The sequence below is a fragment of the Macaca mulatta genome, chromosome 4, assembly GCF_049350105.2.
Source record: "Macaca mulatta isolate MMU2019108-1 chromosome 4, T2T-MMU8v2.0, whole genome shotgun sequence".
Lineage (NCBI taxonomy): Eukaryota > Metazoa > Chordata > Mammalia > Primates > Cercopithecidae > Macaca > Macaca mulatta.
In genome coordinates, this window is record NC_133409.1 from 123,213,819 (window position 1) to 123,235,513 (window position 21,695).

The following is a 21,695-nucleotide window of genomic DNA, read 5'->3' on the forward strand; positions in this document are numbered from 1 at the left end:
ACCACTATTGGTCATCAGCAGAGCCAAGTCCTCATTTCCCTGTCTTTTCTTACAATCCTAAAGTATAACATAGAAGTTCTAAAATAAACTGGAACTGAAATCAGTTCTAATTACTTGTGTAATTAGTGAAATTCAAATAAATTAAAATATTAAAATAGCATCTTTTATATTATGAGTTCTGTCAGGCTCTACAGTAAATGTAAGTGAGCCAGTCCTTTGTTGTACTTTATTATACTCTGTTCTAGGCACCAAGGCATTAGATTGCTAAAAGAATATCAACACTATCATTCTCCATTTTCATTATGTAAATTATTGGGTCAGGACAATTTTGGAAACATAGGGTTCTTATTGTGAGTTGGTTTTACTGAATCCTTTGAGTAACTAGTCAAGAGTTAGTTAATCCTTGGAGTAACTAGTCAGGAGTAGCTAATGTGATATCCATAAAGTTAATGAGAACTCTGAAAGCAACAGAAACTGTGCTCTATTTGATAATGCAGGTTGGGTATTTTTTATTAGTTTGCAAGGATTAGTCTGATTAAATGCCCTTTAGCCTGACCTTTCTTACAAAGGTGTGTGAAAATATTGAAAACACAGTTTGTGTTTTAACCAAAGAACTTATTCTATGGTGCATGACTTATTCATCCTCCAAAACCAAATTTGGTTGGGGCAAAATTTTCTATAATAATTCCATTTTAAAAATAATGTTAAAATTACTAGAACTCCATTAAAAGTGTTTTGGGGCTAGAAGTCGTGTTTACTTAAGTTAGGCAAATCAATTCAGTTATAATTTATTCAAGGGTAAACACAAAATATTCTATATTCAACAATCATTTTTTAAAGTTTTTCTGCTTACATTCATGTTTATAAAATGTTTGCATTTTCAAGGTTTCTCTGAGAATATTAAAAGATAATGTTGTACCTATAAAAAATTTGCATGTGAAATAAATGGAAAACATGTAGTAACACAGAGCCATCTATTGAAAACACGTGGATCTGATGCTGGATGAGTGTATATGTAGGGCCCTTGGTGTTTACCTTTATTTAGTCATATTCTGTTTAAAAATGGGCAATATTTTGTGAGTTAATTCTGAAGCACATTGATTTTTAAGGGTCAATATATTTATATATCTTTATTTTACAATATCCATCATGTACTAAGTACACAGACTTTTCTAAAGATTAGGTTAGAGTTTATTTTCTTTTGATTTTTTAGGTTACATAAATACATTGCTTTGTTAGAATGCATTTTAGGTATTTGATGAGGGATTACCTGAGGAACTACAAATAATAAATCTTTAGTTTTGATATTAACTAGAGAAAAATAACGTGACTATATTTATAATGACTTGAAGACGTTATATAATAAAGTCAGCACTTGGACAGCTCTCTGTGGTATCTTATTAATCCTGTAATCATAGAAAAGATGGCTTTGAATAATAAAGTAATTGTTGTTGCTGGACATTATAAGATTTCCTACACCATCTTCATTCATGAAACTGGGTTTCTGCACATCCCTATCCTCACTATATGCTTCTAATCTCTTGATATGCAAAATGTTATTGTAATTATTGTAAAATATTTTGTTCTAATTTACATTTATTTGAAAATATTTACAGTTTTCTGGCTGTGATTGGCATCGTATTCATCCTTGACTACAATAGCAAATCGTAGCCACCTCTTTGAAGTTTGAAGCATATTTTCCCTTTATATCCCTGTTGCAGACCAGGTGCAGGATGCATGACCCATCAACTACTAAACATTCTGCACACCGATAAAATAGCAAGAACTTTTTGTATATATACTCATTTCTAAATAATAGCTTCTTTGAAAGTAACGTAAAAATCAGAAAGAGATTAAGAAGAACATCCAGAAAGACACCAATACTTTATAGTCCCCTATTACACTTAGAATAAAATCCAAATAATTTTCATTCATCGAATCCTGGATGTTTGTACACATCAATCCCCCACTCTTATTGATTCCATTCTTTCCCATATTACAGTAGTCACATTGAAACCAGTCAATTCCAAAAGTCAGCACAGTTCTTTCCACCACAGGGCTTTTTCAGTGGCAAGTTCCCGTGCTTAGAATGCCTTTCTTTGCACATTGCACACACTTGGTTCAATCTTTTTCATGAATTTTCACCGTAAATATCAGCTGCTTATCGAGATTGTATGTTTACCCTAGTCAAAAATAAAGAAACTAATGTCTTCCCTTGTAGTATCTTGCTTAACTCCTTGGTTCTTTCTTGACCTTTATTGCAGCCAGCAATTACCGTTTCTCTTGTGTACTTGGTTTTATTTGTCTTCTCTCATTAGAAAATATCTTTGTGATGACAAGGAATGAATGTGTATCTTGTTCATCAATGTTTCTCCAATTTTAAGTACTGTCCCTAGACTCTTTTCAGTATCCAATAAACTTTTATTGAATGCACTCATGCACAAATAAATTAAATATTTAACACACAGAAAGGTAGGTTGAAGCAGTATAATCTGGATCTAAATGGTGCTAATATGGAATTGAATTTTAATCTCAACTTCAGCATTCACTAGACATGAGACAAGTTCTCTGTTTTGCCTCAGTTCCCATATTTATACAAACAGAGAAAGTAATACTTGGCTGGCATCTTTCAGAGTGCTTCTGTGAGGACATATTGAAATAATTGATGTGAGGCACGTTACATTATTTAAACATTATATAAATAAAAGATAATCTCCTAAATTTATCTAAAAATTAATTAAAGAGGAAAATATTTAAATTCAGTAAGAGAAGTTGGAAAAATTTCAGCATATTTTATTTGTAGAAAAGTTGGCCCTCATTCTTCTACATCAAAAGTAATGGCGAAAGAATCAGGAAATGACTGCTTATGAAAAGAGAACCCAAGACTTGGGGAAAGATTATTTCCTAGCGATTGAGGAATGCAAGTTACATTTATGGCCACATTGGTAAAAGAAGGATGGGGCTTTTTTTTGGTCACAGTTGGTGATATCATGAGGGTTTAACTTTCCTTTAAATAGAGGTGGGATAATACAAAGTAGCTCAGCAACAGTACCTGGTGAAAGAGACTGGCACATATCCAACGAGGAGAAAGGGGAGAATTAGAGCAAACGTGATTACCTATGTTCTAGTCTCTTCTTCTACATGTCTTCCCAATTCCTTCACAAACTGTGACTAATGAATCATATATATATATATATGTTTTTAAATTAAGCCCCTCCCAACCTGCCTTCCACAGATAGGGTCTGGGGAAAGGAGGGACAGATAGGTTACCATAACTAATTCAATATCCCAATGATTCTACACCAGAAGAATGTTTCTGCACAATATTTCTCCGAGCCGCTTTATTTGTTTATCAATGAACATCCTACTGCGTATCTGAGATGTAGGTCATCGGAAATACCAGCTGCCGATCACATGCAGTCTTCATTATATTTCCAGACCCAGTGCGCTGCTGATTCCTGCACAACTGTAGTGCGTCTGAGCTGTGTGAGGGAAAGGAGACACCTGTGCCTTAGGGACGCAGGTGAAGTCCCATCTACCTTCCTGAGACTTTCGCTGGCGCTTTTCCACCCTCTCAGCGGCTCACTTCTCATCTCCATCTCCCCTGTCCACTTGGACTCAGACCTCTCTGTTTAACCTGCGCTTTTCCCGCCCTCTCCTCTGCACCTTAGCTGAAGACACAGAGAGCTCCACAGAACTGGGCATGCCTAATAGCCAGGGAAGGCTTGGGCTGCAAGAAGAAAGCGTTTGCATCTTCCGAGCTCCCCTCCCCTCTGCAGCTGCCTCCTGCCAGTCAGGCGACCCGACGTGCACCACGGCCCAATGAGGGCCCGCGGCCTTCGCCAGCGCCCCGCCTCTCCTGGCATCACCACCAATGAGTGGTTGGCGGAGGTGGGCCGCGCCCTGTTCCCGCCTCTCCAGTTAAGGCCGCTGGTGTGAGCCCGGGCTCGGCGCGAGCGAGGGACGACGGAAGGGACGGGCAGGTGTGGACGCGGGGCCACGCAGCCCGACGGCGGGAGTCGCAGGTGCTGGGTGCATGGGCCAGTGAGGACGCACGGAGATCCCCTCGCCGCGCAGAGGAGGAGCAGCGCGGGAGCCAGGCGCTGCCCCACGACCCTGCGTCCGAGCGAGCGGAACCTCGCGCTTCGCCCGGGGACAGTCCGAAGTCCGCGCTATGGAAGAGGAGAAATATTTGCCTGAGCTGATGGCAGAGAAAGATAGCCTGGATCCATCTTTTGTGCATGCATCGCGCCTTTTGGCAGAAGGTAGGACTTGCCCCCACCGATGGGCACAAACCGCCGGCTGCCTATTTTACCCTTGGCTTGATTAGGGGAGTGAAGTTGGGGAGGGACTCCTGTCGCCGCCTTCGCAGAAACTGTCCCCCTGAAGATGCTCGTCTCAGAGCTCGGGCGGACAGACCCCGTTCTTGGGGCGGACAGCAGTGCTCCTTCTCCACGTCTTAATTTGGAGAAGACCAAAGCTACGGAGATCTAATGGCAGTGGCGATGTGACCTGTTAGGATCGTTGATAGAGAAACCGTAAAGTGTAACGCGGTCTACAGGGACATTTTCACTTCGCTGAGGGAGGGGAAAGCAGTTTGGAAGTCAATGGTGATCAATGTAGTGTTCTAAGAGCTTTTTGGCTACAGATCAGTATTTTTATTTTTATTTTTTACTGCATTTAGGAAGTGATGTTTGATGCCCTTTAATCAAAGTCTATCCTATGGAAAGTGTTAGAATTAACCTATGCATTAAACTGTGCATGTTCTTATATGTATGTTAATGTAGTAAGTAGAGGCTAAAGTGCTTATACATTTATTTGAAGTGTGATGATTGGGTACTCTGCGAGATACTGGTCCCTGGGAACGCTCTATAATTGATCAACTGTTTTACCAAGTGTGCATTTTCTTTTGTGTACCTGTAATGTTAAAGGAGATTTCGTTCCCAGAGGAACATATATGTCTTGTCTTTTGCATTGCTTTGAAAGGTTAAAAAAAAAAAAGACACACAAACTTTATTAACCAAATTACTCCGTTTATGTTATAATAATGCCATCTAAATACTCAAGACACCTATATCTGTAGTTATTTACACATGCCTTTTATAAAACAGCTGCAGATTTTTTTAGATGAATGCTTCATTAATAATGAATTGCTTCATCATCAAATTGGTTACAGTGCAGTTTTGTAGCTAAGGTTGTTACGGACTTACATACAGCAAAAAACTAAAAGGGATAACTTCCTCTACCCCAGCTCCTCAGTATTAAAAGATTTTTTTGAGACTTAGTTGTACCAAGGAAGAATAAATTCTGCTCCTCAATATATGATTTAAATCGGTGTTAGCTATATTTTTAATTGATGGATTGTTATTTATGTTAACAATAAAGTGTAAGGTTTTTTTTTATGTTTAAATGCTAAACAGTTAGAAAAAGATTTATAGTCAAAACATGGAACATGTGAAATAACTGAACTGTTTTCAGGGAAAAAGCTTGTTTTATAGATAAGTGGGAAGGTGAAATACAATTATGCCTACTACTTTGGTTACTGAATGAAAAAAATAGAAATTAAACTGGAAAAGTAAAGTCAATAAAAATGCACTTTTTTGCTTTCTCAAAAAAGACAACTACATAAAAATAATAGCAAAATAATGAGTTAATAGATGTTTAAGATTGTTTGAAATGATTTAAAAGGCAAGTCTTACCAGTCTTCAGTATCTTTAATATATTTTGAATAGTCTTCAATGTATTTTCCAGAAATTTCTTTATGTAGCTGATAATATGTCTTTAAAGTGAAAGAAAAAAACACTTACAAATTGATCGTTCTCTCTGACCCGCTAATTAGAGTTCTATTTGAGACAAGTGGCTCAAAGATTAATTCATCAGTCATTAATATGAGTTATTGTACTTGAAGGCGGTCAAGCTAAATAAATGCGTACAAGAAACTCTTAACAGAGTGCATAAGTATTTCTTTGTCTGGTAAAGCAGTCAGAGAAGGCTATGCACTTGGTTCCTTAACATTTTATCTTTCCTAGGAACTTGATTTCTTGATATAATACTTAGGAACATGTTCTGATGTTCCTTGTAATTTGATTTTTTCCCAGCAGGGGGAAGCATGCCCTGCTTTTGTAAAGAATTAGAAGGAAAAGCTCCTGAATAGAGGAAAGCATCTAAGTAAGAAACAAAGAGGGTACCTAAATTTCAGAGAAATCAGCATAAGGAAAAGAGAGTGGAGGAGGTTATAATAATCTTGGAGTACATAAAGAGTTATGCAAAAGGATGCATAAGTTTTAGATTACCTCAGTACTTGGGACTCTTTACATGTGCTTATTAAAGAGTGTAAGATGATTGTTCTTGGAATCTCAATGATCTTAATGTATATTTTATGGTATAGATCTTTCATTATCTTTCCAAAGGCCAGTTGCCAAGATGTCCACACTTAGTTGCAGATGTCTATAGAAGAGTATCATTGAGGTGATTTTATTTCTTATACTTGAGAATGCACTGATTGAAGGCAGTGGCTATAAATAAACCTGACATAGATATTCATTTGGAGAGAAGGTGCATACTGAAGTACATTTCAGTCAGTACTGTGCAGACAGTGTCAAGCCTGAATGAGTAATAAAAATGATACAGATGATTCAGTTCTTCAGAATGATTTTCCGGAAGCTAATATCTATAAAGGCAGTAATATAAACCAATGAGCTTTCACAATGATTTATTTTGCATTTTGATTGGTGATAGATGCAAATCAGTGCTCAATTGACAATGATGCATGTAGAATTGAAGGCTGTGGGGTTGAAAGTACTAGTTGGATGTTTATTTGGGGTTTTTGGGGGGTCCATTGTAGTTTATTTCACTTGTTTCTGCTGTGTGTTTTCCGTAAGAATGATTTCAATTGATTGTTACTCAGAAGAAATCTTGAATAATGTAGTTTGAAGTTTGTTTCTAGTATGCTTAAATAATTAAAATAATGTTCATCCTGTGATTATAATGTTGTTTAGTTATCCACTTGTTATGGTAGGTGCTTTTGAATATGATAAAACAGCAAACTCAGGACTATCCTTAAAGTTCTACTCAGAGTCTGAATTTGGTTGCCAGATGAAATTACATGAGGTTATTTATATCTATTCTGCTTCTGGGAAGTGCATTTAACTGTGAATCTAGATACCTGGATTTGAATTCCACTTTAACCTCAACTGAATCTGGGTAAGCTTTCTTTCCCTGGGCCCAGTTTCCTTGTCTCTCAAATTAAGGAGTTGGACTAAGTGATGTATATATATATATATATTTTTGCAATTCTAATTAAGTCTCAGACTACTGATGGATACAACGAAGTGATATTTGTATATTCGGAACAAAAAATCAATGGCTGCACATTTTCAAAACTTTTTTCATTCTTTCCTAGTTTAATGATTAATAATATATTTATGGCACTAAAATGTAATTTGAGGTGTATATTTTATTTTGGGTATTGGGGACAGATTGATGTTCTTAAGTCTATTGAACTACTATTAATGTTTGAGGCCAAAAATATATATACATGAGAATATTGTCTGGAAATATTCTATGTCTGCTGACAGACATAGATCTGTTCGGATTTATATATTCAATTACGGTGATTCCATATTCTTAGGAGCATTAGAAATTTTTGTCTAATTGAGAGCGGTTTGGGGAAGACTTCCTAGCCTGAAATCTTTGCAAGCATTATATGACGATGTCAAACACTGCCAAATACCCCAGCAGTTCGAATGGTTTTCAAAAAACTGTAGGTGCTATTTTCAAACTTTAGTGAAAAGTTTGACCTCCCATCTAGACTTGGCCTTTATTTTTGCAGATATAAGTGAGATCTTAAAATATTAAGGAAACGGGGATTAATACTTATCACAAATGCAAACCTGAGAGTTAACTACATTTCGGTTATCAAAAAGAACCATTTTTTGGTTAGATAGTGTTTCTTAAATATTTTTCATAAAGCTTCATATGTTTTTAAATTAAGAAAAGTTATTAGTGTCATGTCTAAAGCAGCTTCTGGTTAAAAATAGTATTCCTGTGACTCTTTAAAGTGACTTTTCTTTTGATTAATGTAATCACCTTTTTCTCCCAATAGATTTGGGATAATCTTACTTATGTTTCTTAAATAAAAGAAAAACATGGGCGAAAAATTAAATTCAAGTTATCTTTGATCTTCAATTAAAACAATTTATGATATAGTGGAAAATTTGTACTTTGACAAGAAAAACACTTAGGAGTGAGCATTGACACTTCTACCTACTGGGAAATATAGGATGTGTCATTTCCCCCCTCTCTGATACTCAGTTTCTTCATCTGTATAAGAGGAAAAGTAATACCTGCCAGGCAGAGTTCTTTTAAGATGGAAAAACAAATAAACAAACAAACTTCTGCTTGTGATGCCTGTGATAACATAAGCAGTATTTTTAAAATTTATTTTATTTTATTTTATTTTATTTTATTTTATTTTCAAGACAGAGCCTTGCCCTGTCACCTAGATTGGAGTGCAGTGGTGCGATTTTGGCTCATTGCAACCTCTGCCTCCTGGATTCAAGCAATTCTCCTGCCTCAGCCTCCCGAGTAACTGGGATTACAGGTGCATGCCACTACGCCCAGCAAATTTTTGTATTTTTAGTAGAGACAGGATTTCACCATGTTAGCCAGGCTGGTCTCAAATTCCTGACTTTGTGATTCTCCCGCCTCGTCCTCCCAAAGTGCTAGGATTACAGGCGTGAACCACCATGCCCGGCTAGTAATTTTTATGTGTATAACAAAAATATAAGCAGAAATTAAACAAATGTAAGATGATGCACCTCAATTTGAGAAAATAAGTAAAATAAACACTTCCTTACTTTACTGCTGAGTTAAATTTAAATTCATAAAGCAAATTATGAAATAAATTACCTTATGAAAAATGATTAGAGTTTTAAAAATATCATGTTTAGTAAATGATCACTTGTTAGTCTTTAACCATGAGCTTGATTAGCCCTGATCCTATTTATTTGAAGAGTAATTTCAGACCTATTCAGACTTCCCCTTAAACCCACACATTCTTCACTCTCTTCACTCTCAGCAGGTGATTTCATCATCCTTTTTATTGGAGGAAATGGATATATCTCTTCTGCTATTCCTTAACCTCCTACCACCTAAAAACTTCCATAGCCATCGTCACTGTCTTTCATTTCCAGAAGACCAAATGTTTCTTTTCTTCAAGGTTGACTTGCCACCCATATCCTTGACCTAAATGCTCTTCATCTCTGGACTCATTCTGTAGTTAAATCCTTTATTCAATATCTCCTACTCTTTCTCCCAATCAACTCTTTCTTTATAGCAGCTGTCAACATGATTCAATCTGAATAATTTGAAGAAATAGAATACTTCTTTCACTTGCCACAAGTATTAAAAAATGATCTCTCTTGACATGTATCCTTCGTTGTTTCCTTCAAACTTCTGATAATACTAGTATATACTAACTGCCTCACTTTCTTCATTTACGTTTTAAAATTTATTCAGTTTGGCTTCTGTCTTCATCACTGTCCTGAAACTGATGACCCTAGTGACAGAATAATCTCATAATTGCCAAATCAAATAAAATTTTTCTGACCTGTCATCAAGTCTCTTGGCTGCACTTTCCACTATTGACCTTCTTCTGATTTCTTTCTACCTTCCTTGTCTTCTAGGCACTGTACTCTGCTGGTTTTACTTCCTTCTTTGACCGTTTCTTGCCCTCATCATCCTTCATTTCCCTCCTTCCCACACCAACACACAGAATGCTGTCACAGTACTTCATTTAAGGCTAAAGTCTCACCATGTCACACTTCTTAATAATTTCCATTGCCTGCAAGGTGTAGTCCATACCCCTTGACGTTCTTATAACTTGCTTACCTCTCCAGAAGCATCTCTTCAGCCTTTCTGCTTAATTTCTCTCAGGTATACCAAACTGCTTATCGTTCACTCTCTAGACTCCCTTGACATTCCCATACCTATTCACAGAAAGCTAGATATCTTCCCCTCATTCCCATAATGAACACCTCTAGATCACTGTCCAAACTGTTATTTTAGAATGATCAGGTTGTGCCTGTCTCTCTCACTAGTGAAACAGCTCCTCTTTGTCCGTTCTTGAGCAGAACTAAGTCTTTTTCATCATTATATTAGCAGCACTTTTCACAGTGCCTGGTATGTGGTGGTGCCAGGTAGAGGCCAAACGGGCTTTTCTCCATCAGACTTCAGAACCCGTCTCCTGTTGGCCCCTCTGCTACCTCTTCTGCATGTGGATAATACTTGCCCTTCTCTCTGTCCTCTCCTATGTCTAAGGTGTTGCACATGCTAGGACCTCGCTTTAGAATGCCCTTTCTAGCTTCTCTCTATGATTATAATTTATCTTCATTCAATTAAACTGAGTACTGCTATTCCTTCTTCTAGGAACCCTTTCATAATGGCTTCTCATCTAATTCATTATAAATTAAGTGCACTTCTGGTTTTATTTTCAACCTATCCACCATTTCTACATTGCAACATGCAATTCTGTTTTGGTTGTCTTCCCCACTAAGCTTGAAGGCCAGACTATGACTTCTGTCTTTGAATTTTTAATGCCTGCCTTCAGCCTCATATGTAGAAGGCCTCAATAAATGTTTATTAACTGAATGATGTTGACCTCATATCTTCCTTTTTCTCCTATTTTGTATTTAGAAAGTATCTCCAGAAACAAGTTTTCAGTAATTCTGTCATTTAGAATGATAATACTAATTCAGTCATATTTGCATAATGCAAAACCTCAGGAGGCCACTTTGAAAGTTTCCATTTGTTTCTAAGTTAATTTTGAAAAATTATTCATTTGCAGGAAGTTGGAAAGTTAGTACGGGGAAGTCCTGCTTTACTCTGTGAGGTCTCTGAGAATCTGCCCATTTGTTTCTTTGTTGTTTGGATTGAGGCTTTGTGTGTGTGTTTGCTTTTAATACTTCTGAGTTGCCAGCTTTTCTAGCACTCAATATGGCACATACGCGGCACAAAGAAAATCTAGGAAAACCATTAAAGTGTCATTCCCGAGTCTTGTGGTACTCAGACAATTGGCCTCCTTTTCTCTACTTTCTAGAAAAGAAAATTTTTCTTATGTTTATCTGTAATGTCCCATCCCCATTCATTTATGTGTTTTAATTTATATCTTTATGAAATCTTTTGAATGAATATTAGGCCTTGTACATTAATATTAATATTTCATTAACTAGTTGTATAAGAATGAACATGACCATGATAAATTCATCTGGATAATGGACACAGTAATATTCTCTATATTTATCTCATTTTAAGGTTCTTTTTATGGCCTGGTACCTGAGAGTGGGAACATAACTGATCATTATTCTCGGTTTCTCTTTATGTACACAGTCTATAGTGAAGCTGTTTGTTCCCACAGCAGCTGTAGAAGGGGAGGAAGTGAGGTTTGGAGGTAGTTCTTAGAAACCCTTGGAAATAACTGTAATATCATTGGCTTTCCTTATGCACTTATTTGAACACCGAATTTGATCCTTCTTTTTGGTTTGGCTATATTATAAGAAATATATCTTCATTGGAATTATATTCTGACACCAGTTTGATTTTTTTAAAGCTATAAACTGTGTAATATTTAATATATTCCATAGATCAAAATTTGATACTATTACCTATAAAATGCTGAATTCCAATAAAATAAACATAATTTGGAAAATTGTTTAAAGGTAGAATACCCACTAATTGCTGATATTCTACATTAATGTTAGCAAATATCCATATTATATGACTTCCTCATTTTCTCAAGTGCAGAGTTCTGTAATGAGTGCATCTTTTATTTGCCAAATACTTGCGAGGTCATGGCCAAGCATCCTCTTGCTCAATTGTTTTAACTTTTTTGGGGGAAAGAAGTCATTTTTAGCGCATCCTCCATTTGACTCATGAACAGTAATTCCAAAAAGATTTTGCGGTATAGAGAGATAATAAAAAATCATAAAAGCATTAGGCTATTTACTTTATATTTTAGCTATAGTTTGGAAGATTAATTCCATCAGACTAGTGCTCTACTTCATTTGACTACACAATCACACATGCCCTTGAATGTGTGCTGGTAAAAACTGCACATGATATGTGCTATTAGTAATGAAATATCAAATGTTTACTTTATGGGATTTATAATCTATAGGGGATTCAACTGTATACATATAGACATCTATATATATGTATATATGTATACATATATATGTGTGTATATATACACAGACACACACACGTGATATAAATAAGTATATGGAAGGTCCAATAGGTTTTACATAAATTTTAGAGACCACTGATACAGGAATTCAGAGAAAGTCATAACTTCGGTTGTTTATGGTAATGGGAGATTTATCATTATTACCATTATTATCTCAACATTTATTGTGAGTTTACTCTTTGCCGGACACTGTACTAGACGATTTGCATGCATTACCACAAGTAATCTACCCACCAGTCTTATTGTGTAGTTATTAGTGTTAGTTTTACAAATTAGAAAAATTAGGGCTTAGAGAAATTAATTTATATCAAGTCTCACAGCAAAGAAATTGTACATGTAACCATTACACCACATTGTCTCCTATGATAGAGACCCAATGTTAGGCTTTGAAAGAAGGCCAGATGCTAGTATGCAAATTTTATCTAGAAGATCAATGTTGTTGTTGCCATTAACTTCTAAAATATGTTTCTGAGTGCAAATATTGGATGAATTATTATATGATATCATAAAATATAAGTATAGCTTATGAAAGTCAAATAAATTTATAAATGGGGAAATTTACCTTATTATAGAATTGAATTAAGGATCATCAAGACAGCCTACATTTCTGAATGACTTGTATTGACTACTTTGTAGAGAGTTTAGTGATGTGGTAGCAGAGCAGAGGGAACATTTCAGACTTCTTTTGACCCAAAAAGTGATGGATAATTTTGTGTGGTTTGCTGAGGCACTTTTCCCCATATTTTTTAGACAACTGCTTGTATTTGCTGAATTCTTCTAGAAACAAAAGAACAACTGTAGGTCCTCTCTTGTGTCCTGAGGCGGTCAGGGTTTTGTTTAACATTTAGAAGTGAGCAAATTTTACATTTGATCAGAAGCAGAAAACAATATGGCTTGATTTAAATGTTATCTGCATGTTTTGAGGTATTAGAATTTAATAACTTTGAAACAGATTGACTGGTGTTATTGTACTGTTATCAGAAATGGCACAATCAGTGTCTGTTTCCTTTAAAACATTAAAGATTAGATTTTACTCTTCTTATAGAAAACCAGAATAAGTGTGTTTTCTGTTGAGCATATTTTTAGCAGTTTCATAGCATTGTATGCTAGATAATGATAAGCCCTGACTGCAACTTAGGAGAGGGAGCTTCTGTGATACAAACAAAATAAAGAGCCTGAATGAGAAGAAATTTGTTGAATTTTGAGGAGAAGAAAGGGGTGACTCAAGTAATGGCTGCTTTTATTGAACATACACAGTGGCTTAGGTCTTTATTTTTTATTTATTTTTTTATTATACTTTAAGTTCTAGGGCACATGTGCACAACGTGCAGTTTTGTTACATATGTATACATGTGCCATGTTGGTGTGCTGCACCCATTAACTCGTCATTTACATTAGATATATCTCCTAATGCTATCCCTCCCCCTTCTCTCCACCCCACTATAGGCCCTGGTGTGTGATGTTCCCCTTCCTGTGTCCAAGTGTTCTCATCGTTCAATTCCCACCTATGAGTGAGAACATGCGGTGTTTGGTTTTTTGTCCTTATGGTAGTTTGCTGAGAATGATGGTTTCCAGCTTCATCCATGTCCCTACAAAGGACACGAACTCATCCTTTTTATGACTACATAGTATTCCATGGTGTATATGTGCCACATTTTCTGAATCCAGTCTAACATTGATGAACATTTGCGTTGGTTCCAAGTCTTTGCTATTGTGAATAGTACCGCAAGAAAGATACGTGTGCATGTGTCTTTATAGCAGCATGATTTATAATCCTTTGGGTATATACCCAGTTATGGGATGGCTGGGTCAATTGGTATTTGTAGTTCTAGATCCTTGAGGAATCGCCACATTGTCTTCCACAGTGGTTGAACTAGTTTACAGTCCCAGCAACACTGTAACAGTGTTCTTATTTCTCCACATCCTCTCCAGCACCTGTTGTTTCCTGACTTTTTAATGATCGTCATTCTGACTGGTATGAGATGGTATCTCATTGTGGTTTTGATTTGCATTTCTCTGATGACCAGTGATGATGAGCATTTTTTCATGTGTCTGTTGGCTGCATAAATGTCTTCTTTTGAGAAGTGTCTGTTCATATCCTTTGCCCACATTTTGATGGGGTTGTTTGTTTTTTTCTTGTACATTTGTTTGAATTCTTTGTGGATTCTGGGTATTAGCCCTTTGTCAGATGAGTAGATTGCAAAAAATTCTTCCCATTCTGTAGGTTGCCTGTTCACTCTGATGGTAGTTTCTTTTGCTGTGCAGAAGCTCTTCAGTTTAATTAGATCCCATTTGTCAATTTTGACTTTTGTTGCCATTGCTTTTGGTGTTTTAGACATGAAGTCCTTGCCCATGCCTATGACCTGAATGGTATTGCCTAGGCTTTTTTCGGTTTTAGGTCTAATATTTAACTCTTTAATCCATCTTGAATTAATTTTTGTATAAGGTGTAAGGAAGGGATCCAGTTTCAGCTTTCTACATATGGTTAGCCAGTTTTCCCAGCACCATTTATTAAATAGGGAATCCTTTCCCCATTTCTTGTTTTTGTCAGGTTTTTCAAAGATCAGATGGTTGTAGATGTGTGATATTATTTCTGAGGGCTCTGTTCTGTTCCATTGGTCTATATCTCTGTTTTGGTGCCAGTACTATGCTGTTTTGGTTAGTGTAGCCTTGTAGTAGCCTTGTGGTTTGAAGTCAGGTAGCGTGATGCCTCCAGCTTTGTTCTTTTGGCTTAGAATTGTCTTGGCAATGTGTGCTCTTTTTTGGTTCCATATGAACTTTAAAGTATTTTTTTCCAATTCTTTGAAGAAAGTCATTGGTAGCTTGATGGGGATGACATTGAGTCTATAAATTACCTTGGGCAGTATGGCCATTTTCACAATATTGATTCTTCCTATCCATGAGCATGGGATGTTCTTCCAATTGTTTGTGTCCTCTTTTATTTCACTGAGCAGTGGTTTGTAGTTCTCCTTGAAGAGCTCCTTCACATCCCTTGTAAGTTGGATTCCTAGGTATTTTATTCTCTTTGAAGCAATTGTGAATGGGAGTTCACTCACGATTTGGTTCTCTCTGTGTTATTGGTGTATAAGAATGCTTGTGATTTTTGCACATTGATTTTGTATCCTGAGACTTTGCTGAAGTCACGTATCAGCTTCAGGAGATTTTGGGCTGAGACAATGTGGTATTCTAAATATACAGTCATGTCATCTGCAAACAGGGACAATTTGACTTCCTCTTTTCCTAATTGAATACTCTTCATTTCTTTCTGATTATTTATTATTTCTGCCTGATTACCCATTCAGAACTTCCAACACTATGTTGAATAGGAGTGGTGAGAGAGGGCATCCCTGTCTTGTGCCAGTTTTCAAAGGGAATGCTTCCAGTTTTTGCCCATTCAGTATGATATTGGTTGTGGATTTGTCATAAATAGCTCTTCTTATTCTTTATATTCTGAGAGACAGGTAATATTGTCCCTATTTTATAGGAAAAGATAAAAAGGAAGATTACAAGGTAGCACAATCAATTTGGATTTTTTAAAAAACAATAAATCAGAGGTTAGGCAAATGTCCAATAAAAGTGTGAAAGTGTCAAAAAACAGCCATTATACATTGAAATGTAAACGGTATTAAAGAACATAACTTGTTTAAGGGAATAGCAAAATCTTGCTTTGATAAACTTTTAGAAAAGTGACTAACTAGGTTACTGTAGAACTTGTTGTTTCCTTTAAAATAATTTTCTCTGGGAAATTTGAGGAATTTTTTTCTGGAACTTGATTTACATCCACCAGTACATTCATTTTATAAAATGATACTATAAAATGCAAACAGTAGATGAATGACTAAATAATAGAACACATTTACCATGATGTTTACTCCTGTAAATGATAAATGGAAAGGCTTTAGTAAGTGTAAAATAGGATTAAGAATCATCTATGTCTCCAGACAGTGTAAGTTTTTTTTTTTTCTGGCAAATGTAGAAGCTGCTTTTTTATCCATCCAAAACCTTGTGGAAAATGGGGCCTTTAAGGAATTGTGTAAAGATGAAAGAACATTTGGTATGCTGAGGCAGATGGCATTTTATTATATGATATTACTTTGGAATGGACTTCAGTATGATAGATGGTTATGCATTAAGCTAGTCTTCTAAAATTACTGAAAGACTGGATATTATGTCATCGCCACATAGGGAAAATCTGTTAGAATAAAACATTATGATAATTAAAAGCAGTTTAATGAAGTCAGATGAAGTGATAAGTATTTAGAATGAGTTTCAATAAACCAAATGGTTTCCCTTTGAGTAAAATGAGTGTTTTATATATATATATATATATAAAACAAATAAGGGATTTATGGGAATATATATGTGTGTGTGTATATATATATTTGATGAGTGATATATGTATATATTGTGTTTGTTAAACATACGTTAGACATTAGGAATCAAAGAGAAGCGATGCAGACTTGGCCAATTGGTTCTTATTGTTTGTGTTTCTCTTTACTAACAGAGATTTACATTTAGTTTGAGGAGGGGGCAGGAGTTACATAAAATCTACCATACAATGATAAGAGAAGTAGATGATGCTTTAGGAATTTGGGGCAGGACACCTAAACAAGTGTACGGAGATGAAAGGCTTCCATAGGAGGGGGCGTATTAGTTGAGATTCTACAAATAAGTAGAATATGACCAGAATTCAGTGATGAAGCAGCTATAAATTGGAGAGAATTATACATGCATATAGTAAACAACATCTTTAAAATCTGACAAGAAAGAGAATATTTATTCAAATAGGTAGAAGTTAAGCATCGTTGGAGACATAGTAAAGGGAAAAGAAGAAGAGTGTGTCTAGAGAGTGGTAGAGGCTTATCACATGTACGTTGTAAAATATGTTAAGAGTTTTGGACTTTATGCTACAAGTAATGGTAAATCATTGAAAGGTATTTAAAAAGGGCAAGTGTGATGGAGTTTTATTTAAAGTATAATGTAGCTGCATTGCTGGAGACTGGATTGGATAGGTACAAGACATGGGCAGGACATCAGGTAGATAGAGCAACAGTTCAAGAGAGAAGTTACAGTGGCCTGGATTCAAATAATGATATCACAGATGGGGAAAAGTAGACAGATCTAGGGAGACCGAAGTGGGCAGATCACGAGGTCAGGAGTTCAAGACCAGCCTGACCAATATGGTGAAACCCCATCTCTACTAAAAATACAAAAATTAGCCAGATGTGGTGGCGCATGCCTGTATTCCCAGCCACTGAGGAGACTGAGGCAGGAGAATCGATTGAACCCAGGAGACGGAGGTTATAGCGAGCTGAGATTGTGCCACTGCACTCCAGCCTGGGTGACAGAGGCTCCATCTCAAAAAAAAAAAAAAAAATTGCAAGTAAAATGTAAAGTGTTGGGTTGGATAGAGGGGCTGAGAAATAAAGAGTGGTCAAGTTGGCCATCTGGGTTGCTTGTTGGTAATTAGTTAATGACGGTGTCAGTTACTGAGATATTTATTAAAGAAGGTTAGTGCTGCATTCAGTTGGATATACACTGAAGGGATGCAAGTGGAGAGCTGGGTCTGGAGAAAGATGGTGCTGCAGGTAATGGTTTAAGTTTTACTAGCATCTAGGTGATAATTGACCTTTGGAGTAGAAGAGATCACCCTGAGAGAGCATATAAAGTACAATAGAAAGGAGACTTAGGATAAAACTCTGAGGAATATCAGTATTTAAGGGAAAGATAGAAAACTCATCTACAAAGTTGACTCAAAGGACTTTACTAAAATGTAGGTCGGAAAGACCAAGTAAGTTCAGTATCGGATAAATACGGTATTTGAAGAATGAAGGATTTGTTTAGTATTTTCAAGTGTTGCAGTAGATCAAGTAAGACAAGGATTAAGAGCCTTTAATGGATTTGGCAACAAAGAACAGACTGAGAGAAGGGTTGGAGAAAACCCCTTATTTCTGCAAGTTGACGAATGAGTAGAAAGTGAGGCTATGAGAGAAGGTAGGAGAACTCGCCCAAGAACTTTGACTTCACAGGGGAGGAGAGCTAGGAGTAATATGTTGAACTGTATGAAATTGATAATATTTCATCATTTTGACCTGAAAAATAGCAATTTTTGTGTGATTTAATTTATAAAAGGGTACAGTAGAATGAGAGAGTCATTTGAGGGTAGTGGCTGACATGCTGAAGCTAGACTCCCTAAGTCCCTGTTTCTTCCTAGAATTAAAGACCCATGTTATTCTGAGTGAGGTACTTTAACTTCTATATCTCTTTTTTCCCTCATGTGCAAATTGGGTACACTCTTAGTTCTAAACTGAAAAGATAATGATGGCTGCCTATTGTTTCTTTTGCTCACTGTAAACTACAACAGAACTCCTGTAGTCTCCTATTCTCTATATCTCCGTTCTTCATCCTGTCTGCTTCCACCTTTCTAATTTCCTCAGTGTAATGTGGAACATCCTTTTATAAAACTACATATGATATTATAAAATTGTAAAATGAATTCTGACTCCTTTTATAGGACTGTTCTTGGAATCCTGAATCTTTTCCTCTCTGAAATCCATTGTAGGCATTTGCTTTTTCCTTTGGCAATTCTTACTGACATCTTGGCATATGTGATTTTACTGACCACTCACTGCCAACATCTTGATACTTTTTTTCCTTTGTATTTGTCCTCCTGTACTCAATACAGAAATTTACTGCCTCCATTGTGGTCAGTGAAGCTATCATCCATGGTGAGCATGAGATGGAATGCCTCAGTGGGCATGCGACTGGATCCTCACTGCTTCTTGTAATGTGAGCATTTCTCTTTTTGACTGAGGATATATGAAAAGATAAATGTATTATCTTTCAATGCAGCCTGCTACATAGGTCTGTTTCAGTATTGGAGGAAATCACGACTGTGTTGGACCTAAGAAAAAGGATGTGCTTGTGTATCATTTCAAATACAGTCATTTATTGCTCAGTGCCAAAGATCTATTCTGAGAAATGTGTCATTAGGCGATTTCATCATCGTGTGAACATCAGAAAGTATATTCACACAAACCTACATGGAATAGCTACCACACACCCAGTCTGTATGGTACAGCTATTGTTCCTAGGCTACAAAGCTGTATAGCATGTTACTGTATTGATTACTGCAGGCAATTGTAACATAATGGTATTTGTATACCTAAACATAGAAAAAGTATAGTAAATATACGGTATAAAATATAAATAGTGGTATACCTATATAGGGCATTTACTATGAATGGAGCTTGCAGGACTGGAATTTGCTCTGGGTGAGTTAGTCAGTAGTGGTAAGTGAAGGTGAAGGTCAAGGACATTACTGTACAATATTGTAGACTTTATAAACACTGTAAGTTAGGCTGCACTGAATTTCTTTTTTTAATTGTTTCTTCAATAATAAATTAATGGCTTACTATAACTTTTTACTTTATAAGCTTTTTAATTTTAAAAAAGTTTTTGACTTTTTGTAGTTAGCTATACAAATATCTTTATATCCTTATTCTGTAAGCTTTTCTGATTTTTAAATTTATTATTTTTTTTTACTCTTTAAACTTTCTTATTAAATAATACCCAACTACACATATTCACCTAGTACTATACAAGTTAGGATTGTCAATTTCACCATCACCCCACATCTTGTCCTACTGGGAAGTCTTCAGGGGCAATAACACGTAGGGAACTGTCATCATCTATGATAATCATATCTCCTTCTGGAATATCTCCTGATGGACCTGCCTGAGCCTGTTTAACAGGTAACTTTAAAAATATGTAAGTTGAGGAGCATATTCAAAAATAACAGTAAAAAGTATTGTATAATACATACATAAAATAGTAACATATTATTATCAAGTATTATGAGCTCTACATGATTGTGTGTGCCATACTTTTATACTACTGGCAGCACAGTAGGTTTGCTAACATTGGCATCACCACAAACTCATGAGTAATATGTTGTGCGAGATATTAGGATGGGTAAACCTCAGGAGTTTTTCAGCTCTATTATAATCCTATGGGACCACCATGATGTTATATGTGGTTTATTGTTGATTGAAACAACATTATGTGGCATATGACTATATATATACACACATACATATTTATTCATACATACACATGTGTATATATGTGTGTGTACTATATATATATTTTTAAGGTTAAACATAACTTTATGAAACATTTATTATAGTTTGTGTGTGTATATGGAATTTGTGGATTTATCAGGTCATTATATAAAATGCATTTCTTACCGTGGAATATGGTGAAAATGCTGAAAGCTACTGTCATAGTAGAAAAAAAAATGGTAGGTAAAATCAAAATATTACCGTTTGAATGACAGATCTGCTAACCTGGTAGCTTTGTGACAGTGGGCCAATTTCTAAATCTTATTGAGCCTTTCTTTCCTCATCTATGACATAGGTTCTTACCAACGATCTCATAGGTCATCCAGTCATCTCATGAATCCTATGCAAGTGTATATGCAGTATTTATCTGATAGCAGAAATTAATAAAGATTTTTTTTCCTTATCTACTTTGCTTTGGTTTTCTTTCTTTAAAAACGTTGAGGTAAACTATATAAACAGTGAAATTCAGATTTTAGGTATAAAACTTAATGAGTTTTGGTAATTGTATAGTCTTGTGTGAACAATGCCCGTATCAAAGTAGAGAACATTTCTGTCAGCCTAGAGACTTCCCTTGTGACCCCTTTCCATAACCTGCTGTATCAGTCTTTTTTGTATTGCTATAAAGGAATACTCGAGGCTGGGTAATTTATAAGGAAAATAGGTTTATTTGGCTTACAGTTCTGCAGGCTGCACAGGAAGCATAATACAAGTATCTGCTTCTGGCGAGGTCCTCAGGAAGCTTCAAATTATGGCAGAAATGGAAGAGGAGCTGATGTGTCACATGGAGACCGAGAAAGAGAGAGAGAGAGAGAGAGAGACAGAGAGAGAGAGAGAGAAGGATGGGGTTCCACACCCTTTTAAACAACCAGCTCTTGTGTGAACTAAGAGAGTGAGAACTTACCTTTACTGTAGGGGAGGCACCAAGCCATTAATGAGGGATCCACTCCCATGGATCCAAACACCTCCCAACAGGCTCCAACTCCAACATTGTGGATCACATGTTAACATAAGATTAAGAGGGGACAAATATTCAAACTGTGTCCCCTCCATTTCCTTTAGGAACCACCTATTATGATTTCTGTTATTAGAGAAAGCTTTGTTTTTCAACTTCATAGGAGTGGAACAATGTAGTATCTACTCTTCCTTTTTCTTAGGTTCAGTGTATCTTTGACAGTCATCCATGTTGTTGCATGTATTAATAGTTTATTTCTTTTATGGCTGAGAAGTAGAAGTACACCATTGTACAAATATGTCCCATTTTGTTTATTCAATATCATGAATGTACATATGGGCTCCTTTCAGTGTTAGCTGATTATAGATAAGCTGTT

The 21,695-nt window shown here is 36.1% G+C and overlaps 1 protein-coding gene across 1 annotated transcript in view; it reads left to right on the forward strand.

Moving 5' to 3' along the window:
* Positions 1-3,952: 3,952 nt before the first annotated feature.
* The window catches only part of KHDRBS2 (KH RNA binding domain containing, signal transduction associated 2), a 583,766-nt gene continuing 566,023 nt past the window's right edge, over positions 3,953-21,695 (forward strand). The window contains exon 1 of the mRNA XM_015136629.3: positions 3,953-4,265. Coding sequence (XP_014992115.1) covers positions 4,175-4,265 — 91 coding nt within the window. The 5' untranslated portion in view covers positions 3,953-4,174. The remainder of the gene's footprint in view (positions 4,266-21,695) is intronic.